At 38.6% G+C, this 13,213-nt stretch overlaps 1 protein-coding gene across 4 annotated transcripts in view; it reads left to right on the top strand.

Moving 5' to 3' along the window:
- glsb (glutaminase b) overlaps positions 1–13,213 on the top strand; it is a 45,904-nt gene that overhangs the window by 5,498 nt on the left and 27,193 nt on the right. For 3 of the 4 annotated variants that reach the window (XM_059342224.1, XM_059342225.1, XM_059342227.1), the window contains exons 2-6: positions 5,861–5,957; positions 6,097–6,218; positions 7,781–7,910; positions 9,206–9,285; positions 10,476–10,639. In XM_059342224.1, coding sequence (XP_059198207.1) covers positions 5,861–5,957; positions 6,097–6,218; positions 7,781–7,910; positions 9,206–9,285; positions 10,476–10,639 — 593 coding nt within the window. Of the gene's footprint in view, positions 1–5,860; positions 5,958–6,096; positions 6,219–7,780; positions 7,911–9,205; positions 9,286–10,475; positions 10,640–13,213 lie in introns of those variants that run through there. The other variant, XM_059342228.1, reaches the window with a different exon arrangement.

Below are 13,213 nucleotides of genomic sequence, written 5' to 3'. Positions count from 1 at the left end.
TGTCAAACTGATCAACTAAAGGGCCATGTAGCTGCAGCTTTTGGTTCCAACCAATCAAGATCTGACCCGAAACAATAAATCTGAGTGAAGACAATTCAGGTGATTGAATGAGTCCGACGTGCTCCTACTTGGTTGCAATGAAAACCAGCAGCTACACCTGACCTTAAAATATCAGTTTGACAGCCCTGGTGTTGACTCTTGATGAGCGCAGCATGCTTTACTGTTAAACTCAGAACAGATTATTCTGTTGCTCCTTTTATTGTTTGTGTTTGTTCTTCCCCAAGATTTTTGTTTAGCACAGACCATGCTGGATAGGCCACTGAGACTACCCACAAAATGGGTTACTGGAGTTAAAAAAAAAAAAGTTATCTTAATGGACAAGAACTAAAAGGAAGCTGTAGGTTCTGTTTCTACAGATATGAATGCAGACATATACTGCAGCACTGATCATACTGAAATTATCACGTAGCATACACAAGTAGCAGGGATCAGAGTCAGAGATGGATTAACAAACAACAATGACAACAGTGGTGGAATACTTTAAAGAGAAACTATTAGAATATGTCTGTAATCTAAGCACCTTAACAACATCAATACAGTAACCTTGTCAATGTATATTTACATTGTTACTGTGACAAAGTTGTCAAGGAAGATATTCAATGTCAGCCAGACATCATTCAGCTCTTATCTGCTGCTGAGTTGAAACACTTGACAAGTATGTGAACAATGCTGCTCATGCTTCAGGCAGTTATGAAACATTTGCTTTGCATATTCGCAGTTAAGCCTTAAAGGTCATTCCAGTTATGCTGGGCGATTCAGATCAGGTATGACAACAATCTATCTGACCAAATACCTCTCTCGATTTCGTAGGGTTGACTATTCATATTCACCGAATATTTGCACAGGGGTTGTTTTTTTTTGTTTTTTTGTCTTTTGACAAGTAAGCTGTAGATTAAAAAGAGAGGGGAGATGGCATGTTGCAAGGGCCAAAGGCTAGAATAAAACCTGTAAAACCAATACTGTTGATATAATGCAGTGGGCAGCTGGACCAGTCTGGTGAGTTAAGGAGAAAACATCACTTTTCTGCAATGCAGCTCCACTTTTGTTAGACCTCACCATCTGTGCTACTGTAAATGTCCATGGCTTATGTTAACAACTTTCGAGTAAAGAATATAGTCCCCAAGCATCAAGAAACTGTGATGAAAGGATGATCAATCATTACTACATTGGTCCCGATTTGTAAAATTGGTGAAGTACCCTGAACACATAACTTGCCCTCATTTTTCCTGCAATTGTTCCACAAAGTGCTGTTCATGGCCCCTCTTCACTTCTCGCAGCAGAAAGTGCACTCTCTGGTAACACAAACACTCTTCCCCTGCTAAAGAGTGTGTTGGTGGTTAATGAGTTTTTCAGGGTGTTTTCACACCTGTAGCTCGCTTCATTGGGTACAGACCAAGTTGCATTTTAGTTCTAGTCCAGCGGAGAAAATATGAAGTTAAACAAACTGACAGGTAAATAGACTGTTTTGGTGATTATCATCCTGCATCATCAGGACCAATGTGAGGAAATAATTCTGACTGACACAAGTTTGGACAGAACTTAATATTTCTGATGCATTTCTTTCTTTCTTTGGTGTTACAAGGAGTTTGCAAAGAAATAACTTATAACTATAAATAGAATATTGAAAATTGACTGAATCTTTTTAATATTGACTAATGGTGTGTTCAGACTGAGAGCCAGGTGAACTTTTTGCAAATCATGTTGTACGGGTTTTGGCTTTACTGCAGTGAAATCACAGCTAAATCTGTTTGGGCTGCATACTGCTGTAACAGCACTGTACTAGTAGTCAGACGTGTTTGACGTGGTTGTTGCGATGAGTTGTGTGCACCTTTTTAGATGATATTATAATGCAGATATGAAGGCGTTTGGTTTTCCAGTACCAGGTGGTTTGTAAGTACCTAGGCCTTCCACAACAGGTACAAAGCAACAATAGTGGTTATCTTGGTTTAAGGATGATTATGGAAATGAATACACTGTTACCCATGAAGTTGAAATTATTTGTTTTTTAGACACAATTCTACTGTTAATTGTGGTTTCAATTTCATTGTGATATGTTTGGAAGAGATGGATTAATAAAGTTTTGAGAAGATATACACTTTATCTTTCAACAATGAATCACATTGTCACAATAATTTCATGGAAACAGGTAAAAAATATTTTTTTTGTCTTGCCCAAGGTGTGAGCACACTTTGACAGGCTGAAACAGGATAAAAAAGATTACAAGTACAAGATGCATCTTGTACGGTGAAAATTGGGTCTTAATATTGTGTAGAAAATACCTCTGCTGTCCGCCATACATCTTACCATGATTTCCAAATGACTTGCACAAATAGGTAATATACATGGCCTTGCACAGATTAAGGATAACCGTTCATGATCCATTCTTGCTATCATGGTTGGTTCATTTGCTTTTACACCATGAATAAACTGCAGAAGAGAGAGACGAGATGTTTGAGGCCGATCTCTGTTTGGTTGTTTAGTCCAAACCATTTTCACACCAGCCCAAATAAATGAATTGGTCAGACCTGAGTTTGTTGCGTGAACACACCCTCATCATCTTTAAGAATTACTCAGTCTCTCTTGCAACGGAAAAAAATATTTTTAGTGTTCTTGCAGAGGTTGCCCAAATAATCAATTAGGCTTCATTCATCTATCATTCAATCGTAAATTCAACTTACCGGTACTCATAAACACGTGACTGTCAGGTGTACCATCCTTGCACACCTGTACACTAGTTTGCTGTTTGCTTTGTGACTATGTGGTGCAACTGTTGACTGTTGTATGGAAGGGCTGTTGTAGTGACAGATGTCAGGTCAATAACAACCCCTTTCAATTATGCATGCCTGACAGACAGCATTTTAGTCGGTCTTGGTTTGTTTGCACATGTTCCGGTGCAGTTACCTTGGCTGAATGTGGAGTGTTTACTCTGGGGAGAGCCAAAGGGGAGAGGAGATGAAGGCAGGGAGGGAGGAGGAGCAGTCTGAATCATGGAATTTCAAATGCTGATGTGGCAAATATGAAGCACAGCTATCCTGTCGGTGTTGGATCACAACCATCTGATCTGTGTCATGTAAAGCTTCAGTTTAACAGGGTACTTGTGTTTGGCTTCTCATGGAAATCAGCTTTACCATTAAAGTTTGCATTGGCTGGCAGCATGACTCCTTTAATGGGATGCATGATCTCTAGAAACAGGATGTTGGAGCGGGACAGTGAACCATATTGGATCAATCTGAAGTGTCCATTGAAGAGTTATTCCTAGTTTTTGAAAGTAAATGACTTTATATTGATTGGAGAACCACATTCTGAATGGTTATTCTGTATGGAGCTGGCTTTGCCCACTGCAGACCATGCAACTGTCATGACCAGCGTGTGAACAGGCCACAGTGTTGACTTTATTAATCCAAGAGCCACAGAGGGCTGGGCGGGGCGAGGGACAAGAGAATTTCTGGAATTTAGGCCTGGTCTATCACTGCTCCAGACACTACCGCCAAAACTAGATCTCAGTTGACATGTAGTCAGTGTTTGTGTTATCAAAAAATGAAATACGGTGCCAGCATCAAGTACAAGACTGCATTCACTGTCGTTGGAATTTGTCTTTGTCTAGATTGAAAGGATTTCAGAAACCAACTGGTGTTGATTTGTGTCAATCAATGTACTTATTGCTATGCAGGTGCAAACACTGTTAGAACTGGGACGTCAAGATTTCCTATTCTGTATTGAAAATATATTGAAATGAGCGCTCAATTTTTAATTATCGAAATAAACGCAGAATCTGCAAAATCAAAAATTTGCCCATAGAACATGGTGTGGTACATTCTAGAAAAATGTTGCCATCACACTTGATATCATGTAGCCTATGTTTTTAAAGAAGAATATGAAAATGTAAATGACAAAAACGACACGACAACGTGATCTGTTGATCTTTATGAGTCCATACTTGGTAGTCTAACAATGGCATAGCAGTCAATGCTGAAAATAAAATGTTTAAATGAAAAATTGAATGGGATCATGACCTAAAATCAAAAGAACTGACACTCCTAGTTAGAAGTGTGTATCCCAACACAGTCTTGTGAGCAAGTTAACCCTTATGTATACAATGGTTGATGGTATGTGTCCAGTAAACATGTGCTTTAGGTGAAGGACAGGTTGCTGTCACTCCATTTCTGACATTTCTGGACACACTCCTCTCACCTCCACAGCTGCTAGCTGAAAACTACATTTAGGTGTTTTTCTCAGGCTGTAACTTGTCATAAAACACTTTCCTGCCACAACAGATCTACATTGACATTCTTCTGCCCTTGGACTTTCTGCAAAACATTATAGAAATGGAAAGCACCAGTATTGAAAAGCTGTGAGGCAGGCTATTGTATATTAAGTGCAAAGCTCTTTAGCCACCATGCATTCTGTATCCTGTTGATGTGGGTCTGTTTCACATAGAACATTATGTAGCTGTATCACAGAGGAAGATATAAATTAGTTTAGGACTTTGTATTTACTTTTGAGATACATGATATGGGTTTTGTTTTCAGCCTATAACTGATAATTGCTTCCTTCTCATGGCCTACATATTGCTCATATCCTCAAGACTGTCATGTCAAAGCCTCTGTAATCTAATCTAATCCTCCGCCTCTTGAAAGCCATACCTTTTAAGATAATGGATACTTTCATATTTTTGTTTTATAAGAACCAAGACCCAGTTGCAATGCGCTCCACCAGTGTGCCACCGGGACACCCCAAATGTTTGTTTTTTTCTTTCTAGTAAATTACATCAATAAACTTAACAAACATGCTTTAGCTTTTATAGATCATTTTGCAGAAGACAGACATAATCTGTCAAACCAGACTAGTCAATGTACACCCAATACTTTGTTTGGTGTCATTATCTCCTGATTTCCAGCTTTAAAACATAATGTTACCCATGAGGAAGCACTGCCAACAGGAAACATTCAGTAATGTTGTACTGCACAATGAAGGCCATGATCTACAAACAGACACACACGCTGTTGTGGCTAATGCTTACACTTGGATTACATATTTTCACTATGAGTGGCTCGAATCCCTCACTAATGTGATAAGACTATCAACAGCCACAGATAAGCTCTGTGTTTACTCTGGCAGGACAGGTGGGAATAGGCTTTATTGTGGCTTGTGCTAAAGGGCAGTGTTGTAATTGAATACAGTACCACTGCAGTGAAGGCACAGTTGATATGCAACTTAACTACTGTTAATTTACTGATATGTTACTTAACTACTGTCTGTTTTTCCCGCTTCTTTTCGTTTCTGCTCATGTCATGTATTTTTTTTTTGAACAATGTTTTTATTAATTTTCAATAAGAACATACAAAACACAGCAACACTCACCACACTAGCCACATAATGAAAAGCAGGCAGACCCCGCTGAACACACATACACAAAAATAAATTAAATAAAATGAGTAAAAATTAAAATAAAATAAAAAAGTGTGTGAATATAAAATAACAATTACAACAAATAATAATAATTTTTTTAAAATAAAAAAATTGTTACACTCATTATGCTTACAGATAAATATAATCTACTGTTGCTTGAGAAAGTCCATTAAGGGTGTCCACACCTCTTCAAATTCTTGCACTTTACCCCTAATTACATAGGTTAGCTTTTCTAATGTAACACACATTGCCATTTCTCTAATCCAAGATTGTGTAGAAGATAACATGTCATGTATTTTAATCCAAAATTTTCATTTTCTGAGTAATTTCACATTAATTAAAGTTCTCTGTCTTATTCACCTGTTTGTCTATCTTCCACTTTCCAACCTAGGAGAAGAAATGCAGGCATTCTCCCCAGTTTGGAGGACTTGCTGTTCTACACAGTGGCCGAAGGTCAAGAGAAGATTCCCGCTCATAAGTTTCTCACAGTAAGTCCTTAAGATTCAGTTCAGCGCGACGGTTGCTGCAATGTCACAGCATTACCAAGCGCATTAACACAGTTATCTGTTAACATTTGATTGTTTTCTGTTCAGTGGTGTTTTAGAGATCCTCCTTTTTTGTTTACAGGCTCTTAAAGCTACTGGGCTCCGCACTGGAGATCCCAGACTGAAGGAATGCATGGACACCCTCAAAGAAACTCTAAGGAACACATCCGATGGCGTTACGTTGGACAGGCACCTATTCAAGAAGTAAGGCATGTCGTGTCCTGTCTGGGTGTTTTTATTCCCATCATGTGCACATACCATAGTGGCACTTTATATCATGTTTTTCAAGAACTTTTTTCTCTCTTCAGCCTCAAAAAGCATGATATATATTTTGATTACCATATTTTTGGAGCAAATTCAAACATACTTTATTTGTTTAAATTTGCACATTGCATAAATGTATCCATCATTATTTATCCAAAAGCATTTAGGAAACAACTGTTTTGTTTGAGTGCAATCAAATGGATGCATTTGATCATTCTATCTCTTAATTAGAATTAAAGAATTCTATAAATACACTAGTTCTCTAGTGTTCTCTAGGATGGGGGAAAGAGACAACCACCAGTGTATTAGTGCAATATAATTGCAAAATGCACATGGTTTTTGTAATGTAGGTACTTGTGCCAAGAAAACTCTAGATTGCATGCCATAGGAAACTCCCAACTTCCTTCCTTTCTATGATAATCAAGAAGAAGTGAATTGATTTTTGTCAACAGGATGTTAAAGCTGTGGGAGGCAATATTTTTTGGGCACCGTTGGGCAAATTTCATAATAACCCTTCAGTATATTGTAATTCAAGTGGTCTGAGAGAAATCTAGACTCCTGCACCTCCTCCTGGGTCTGTTTTCAGGCTTTAGAAAATCTTAGACTTTGACCAATGACGGATAATTTCAGAGAGAGTTGAGATGGTGAAATCCTGATTTAATTGCCAAAACTTCTGTGTTATTCCAGCAATGGCAACAACTGTGACTGCAAAGCAACCCAAAAAAGGAAGACAGACTTTCTAGTCTTTAGAGTCTAAAAGAGAAAATGTTGCTGATAGTTCAGCCTTCTGCCAATCCAGGCTAATTCAAGTTCATGTTCATGTGATTTCCAGAGCCTCCAGTCAGTCTAAAAACAGAACAATAATTCTCACAGAACTGGGGATCGCAATAAGGATTGGGATGATTGAAATGAATGACCAGCACTTACAGTTGTTACTGTATGAGGCGTGTGAATACGCCCATGCTGGTGTGGTGGGAGGGACTTAGTACAGAGAGAGAAGAGCTGCAGGAGGAGGGTTGTAGTTTCAAATTCTGGCATTTTTGTTTTGTTTTTCCTTTCCCTACCTACCTCAGCTTCAGGCTACTCATTATTTCCACTTCTTCTAGTGTGTGTTGACGTGGCAAACTGAAAAATATTTGTTCTATGAATAACCAACTGAGGCTCAAGGAGTTTTTTTTTTTTTTTTGGGGGGGGGGGTTCACACTCATTTATGTGGCCTGAGTAACCTAACATGTCTGAACCCCTCAGGGATATGACCATGTGGTTGGATCATTGATATAGTGATCATTCACTATCACTATATATTGATTCATGTTGGATCAGACTACATAGATAAAAAGCAGCTGATCAATATGTTATGATGAAGCTTCTTCATCAGCCAGTTTTATGAACATTCATAGAAGTTTGTCACATTTCAGGGTTGCAAACTTGGTTGACAAACTTTTCCTCCAGTTGCATGCCGTCACAGTGTTTTAGCATGCTATTTGTGGTTTATTCATCAGGTGTGTCCAGAGCAACATTGTCCTGCTCACTCAGGCCTTCCGCAAGAAGTTCGTCATCCCAGACTTCCAGTCCTTCACCTCCCATATTGATGAGCTGTATGAGAGTGCCAAAAATCTCTCTGGAGGACAGGTGTGTCCTTAGATCCATGATTCTTTTTTTGTTTCCTCTAATGCATCATCATTATTATTCATTACCATCAGTCTTTTCTAACAGTTTGCATTCAGCTGGTATAAAATGTGTACATCAGTCCACGATTACACATCCAGCAGCATTCTGATCTGATTTAAACCGCTGTATTACTGGCACACTGAAGGAAGAATCCACCCCAGAACACGTGAAAAGGATCATAGTGCTATTCCCAGCTGCAGTGAGCTATCTGCTACTTTCACATATTGCTGCAGGATTTTCTTTGGCAGCAAGACGTTTTAGGTGCTACCTACAAAATGTTCAGACGTATTAAAAGAGAGAGCAGCAAAAATATGAATAAAGAGATTCTCAGATTTTATGAAGCTCCCACAGTGAAACTTGCAGCTCTCATCTGAAAAGCATCTGGTGACTCCATGTGTGGTGAAGGCGGTACAAATCCTGAGGCCAACACAAGAGTTTGTGTTCGCAGCAGAAAACACTCGGGCTGGGAATGTCTCAGCACTTCATTGTGATGCAATCATGAAAACATTATCGATGCATCAAAATGTTTAATTTCTATCCATGATACATTTTGTTCTTAACACAGCTTGATCCATAATGAAAACACATGGAACTCATGGAAAAAATGATTAGACCACCCTTGTTTTCTCTAATTTCTTGTTCATTTTAATGCCTGGTACAACTAAAGGTACATTTGTTTGGAGAAATATATTGATAACAACCAAAATTTGCTGATAAGAGTTTAATTTAAGAGCTGATATCTAGACATTTTCCATGGTTTTCTTGATAATGATTTCAGTTATTACCAAGAAAACGATGGATAATGGATGGATGTGCATACTACATGGAAGTTCACAGACTTTTAAATCACTGTATGAGAGCCCAACAACCACTTTTGCATTTTCTGTTCAGGCCTATCAGTTTTTAAATGGAGCCAGCCTTAGTGTGGTTGTACTTAAGCCAACAGACACATCTCTGGGGTTTGCAGAATGGCATCATGGAAAATAACTTGCTGTTATATTGATGGTGGAAAACGATAAAAAAAAACTCAAAGTAAACAAAGCACTTGATCCTAAAGTAACTGATTTAGCATCAGCGTCTGAGGAAGGATTCTTTCTCTCAGGTCAACAGACGAGGATTTGACCTGTCAGTTGTTGTTGTTGTGTTTTGGCAGCGGTGTTAGCTTTCCATTGATACCTGAGCCTCAGCAGCCGTCAGCAGTGTAAGGTGAACGCTGCCGTGTGGACACTCTTTCAGCTGCCTTAACTCTCTTTCAGGTTGCAGACTACATTCCTCAGCTCGCCAAATTCAGCCCCGACCTGTGGGCCGTCTCCCTGTGCACGGTGGACGGACAGAGGTGAGACAGATTTACGAGCTGGACCGTGTTTTGAAGGGAAACTGTGATGTTTTTAAAATTTGGCACATTACTCTTGCTTGTATGTTCCGTTATAAAGGCTGCTCTGTGTTGTGTGCATTCCTGAGGGAGAGTCCAGATTCCTGTAGGTTTAATAATTACTAAATGGTATCTTGTGGTTTCACAAGAGGAAAGCTATAAAAGCCTATTCTGATTATTTTTATTGCAGTTTCAGAAACCATTCAAAGTGTTTATTAGAATTAGTTTAATAGTCCGTGTCTAGCTGTTAAATAAAATCCTGCTTGAGATTGTAAAATCTGTTTTAAATAATGACTCAGTTATGACTTTGTATTCAAAATAATGACTTTGTATCTTTAAATAATTACTCTATCTCAAAGTTATGACTTGAAATGAATACATATCTCAAAATAATGACTTAGCATCACTAAAATCGCTTCACAAAAAATATGACGTAATATCCCCAAATAATGACTTCGTAACTAACAAAAAAGTAACAACTCATTATTTCAAGATACATAGAAACTTTCTCAAGACAATGACTCAATATCTCAAAATAATAGGCTTGGATAAGAGATATGAAATTATGTAATTATCTTGACATGCTAAGTTGTCTAGGTTAGAGGAAAAAGGCTTCCATTTCAAAGGAACACCTGTAACATTGTATGTAATGTAATAAACACTCTTTGGAAAGCTTCCAATTGCTCAATATATGATTTACACAAGTGTCGTTAACTTTATGGTCTAATGTATTAGTTAATGTACAAGTGTTTGGCTTCCTGTGTAAACAAAACTAGTACAAGGACACTTTCCAAAGAGTAGTATAATGATGTAAGCAGGTGTTTTGATCAGCTTGTTCTCTGATAGGCCGTTGGAAAATTCCACAGGTGTGTACATTTGTTGTGTTTGTGTAAGAGAGGAAGTCGTAAAGATAAGTGATCATGTGATCCTGTTATCATGCTGTAATTCTCTGTCACTGAAGTTTATGGTTTCCCTGAACACACATTCTATGAAATGGCGTCTTATTAATAGTACAAGTAATAATAATTAACATTTTCTTTCTCATATCTCTTGTAGTCTGTTCTTGTTTCTCACTGTGACTGTGTTGTTTCTAATCACTGGTATGGGACCTGCTTTGCCTGCGTAGATAACGTGTTATCTTTTGCCTTTTGCAGACACACAGTAGGCGACACTAAGGTCCCCTTCTGTCTGCAGTCCTGTGTCAAACCTCTGAAGTACGCTGTAGCTGTTCATGACCACGGCACAGAGTATGTGCACAGTTTCATTGGGAAGGAGCCCAGTGGCCTGCGCTTTAATAAGCTTTTCCTGAATGACGATGGTGAGCCTTTACACATTTACACTCTTTTTTTTTTTTTTTTTTTTTTTTTTTTCATATATATCTTTATTGGGTTGTCAGGACATAATACATATTCAATCAGAAAAGGTACAATTCACCCATTTTTCCCCCTTTTAGAACAACCCCCCGCCCCCCGAACCAGAGAGTTACATTCACATAAAATAAGCAAAAAACAATAAATAGTAATGATAATGAGAAAATACAACTCTCTCCCCCTCAAAGAAAAACAGGAGGGATGAACAGTCGCCAATAATAACAATAATAAAAAACGAAAAATAAAAATATACATATATACATACATACATACATACATATACATACACATAAAACCAAACAAATAATAATAATACTAAATAAATAAATAAAATAAAAAGGGACATTTAGAGGAGATATACAGAATGCTTGGAAAAAACAAACAAAAAATAGCTATAACAATTTGTATATGTTGTGCCTAGAGTTTGACCACCAAATCAGTATACTAAAAACAATTACTGGCCATTTAAAGGTTATATCAATTTATCTTAATTAGAACCATCTATGTTAATCATCTAACGAGGAAATAGACTCAATTAGGGAAAGAATGGGATTCCAAGTTTTATAAAAGTTGTTGGAGCACCCCCTAATACTGTACTTGATTTTTTCTAAGTGTAGAAATGACATTAGACCCTTTACCCAAGAGTTAGGGGAGGGAGGATTCTTATCCTTCCAATGAAGTAAGATACGTCTGCGGGCTACCAGAGATGCAAAAGCAATTGAGTTGTTTTCCCTGTTGGTGAAGTGGGTGAAATTTACACTCTTTTTCCCGTTGATGAAGTATTTGGACCACACCCATCTTCATACTCCTTAATTTTGACCTGAACTCGACCTGAAATTGCATCCTGCATAGTTGTGGCTATCAGTCTCACAATTCAAGCTCAACCACTCTACACCCGGGCCTCTCCCTGATTAGAAAATAGGGATCCTTGCTGTTTTGAAACTGTTAGCCACATTCACCCATGATCGCAAAGATTTGAGATGGGGCAGTGTGTCATCACCTACCCAGAGAGTTACTCAACAATGCTGGCTGATTGTCGAGCTTCAACAGGCTGGACAGAATGGGAGAATGAGAGCTGTGACTGAGCTGCCAAATGAATGAGTCAGATGCTGGCAGTAGTGCAGATTGTGCAAAGGTTTTTTAACAGCACTGTGAAAATAAACGTGTTCTTATGAGTAGCTTCCCAACACATGAATGTTGTTGTATAAGTACTTGGCTAATTGTTTATTAGATAAATAATATAATTTTGTATTATTATTATTATTATTAATAATAATAGTTAGCTTTAGTCCAAGTTGTGCTTGCCTTGCTCTAGTTTCAGTCCTCAGGCTGGGACTGAAACTGCAGCCTACTTGACCTCATATCATGCTTGTTTTGCTGTGTAAGGGGATCACACACCAGTGAGAATATGTAGGCAAACTCTTTTAGAGATCTGAGGGAGGAAGGCTTCCTGTCATTTGGTTGTTAAATTTACCCACAATTACTGGAACTAAAGAGGACAAGAGCTGACTAATGGAGCAACTATTAGAACTGGAAGGAGACTTTCTCTTGGTTTGACTCTTTTGTAGGGGAATATATCTGTATTGGAAAGCCTCATGCAGGTTTACGATCAAGCAAGAGAAAATGGATGCGATGTCTAATTTAACATCATCTGAAAAACTGTGTCGTACGAACTGAATCAGTGGAAAGTGGAGCTTTTTGATCCCAGCTGCTGCACAAATCTGTTTCCCCACCAAGCTTCAAACAGGACTTCTTTCTTATTTTTTGCCAAGGAAGCTAAGCATTGTGCTGTTGGAATGAACCGCTATGTAGATGTCCACAGTGCCGTGGATACGCATTGTTTTGCTTCAATCCTGATAGAGTTTGCCGTGTTAGCGCCCTGTCAGTCACAAGGTAGTCGCGCCCCAAATCATACACCACTTTATCGTCTTATTTTCTTCTAAATTGGACCATTATTTACACCGTTTACATCATATTGCCTTGAAGAAGACTTTAAACTAGTGATTGAGGCCATAATGTTGCTGTGAGAGTTTTTTCTGAGGTAATAAATCAAGTGAGAAGTCATCTCATTTGTATTGAGATAGATAGGACCGGCGTTGTTCTGCAACCGACATTGCAACTCCTGCTGGAATTTTGAAAGGATACAGGCTTAAGACACTTCCAGGTTTGCTTCACTGTCGCCTGATTTGGAGTATAACATTCATTCACTCATTATCCTTATCGGCTTATCCGTACTCGGGTCGCGGGGGGGCTGGAGCCGATCCCAGCCGACATTGGGTGAGAGGCGGGGTACACCGGGTACACAGGTTGCCAGACTATCGCAGGCCTATAGATACAGACGATCACGCTCATTCAGACCTACGTTTACACGAGGACACTCGCGGGTAAAAACGACAAAATATTTTATTGGCAGTGCCTTTCGTTTAGACGGTGACGGCGTTTTGGGGGCTTAAAGACGCAAAAATCTGAAACCACCTTCCAAAGTGGAAAAATACGCTCCGCCGTAGCGTGTCGTCTACACT

Source organism: Centropristis striata, chromosome 10, assembly GCF_030273125.1.
Source record: "Centropristis striata isolate RG_2023a ecotype Rhode Island chromosome 10, C.striata_1.0, whole genome shotgun sequence".
Classification (NCBI taxonomy): Eukaryota; Metazoa; Chordata; class Actinopteri; order Perciformes; family Serranidae; genus Centropristis; species Centropristis striata.
Note: the sequence above shows the minus strand (reverse complement) of the source record. Positions and strands in the feature narration are given on the sequence as shown.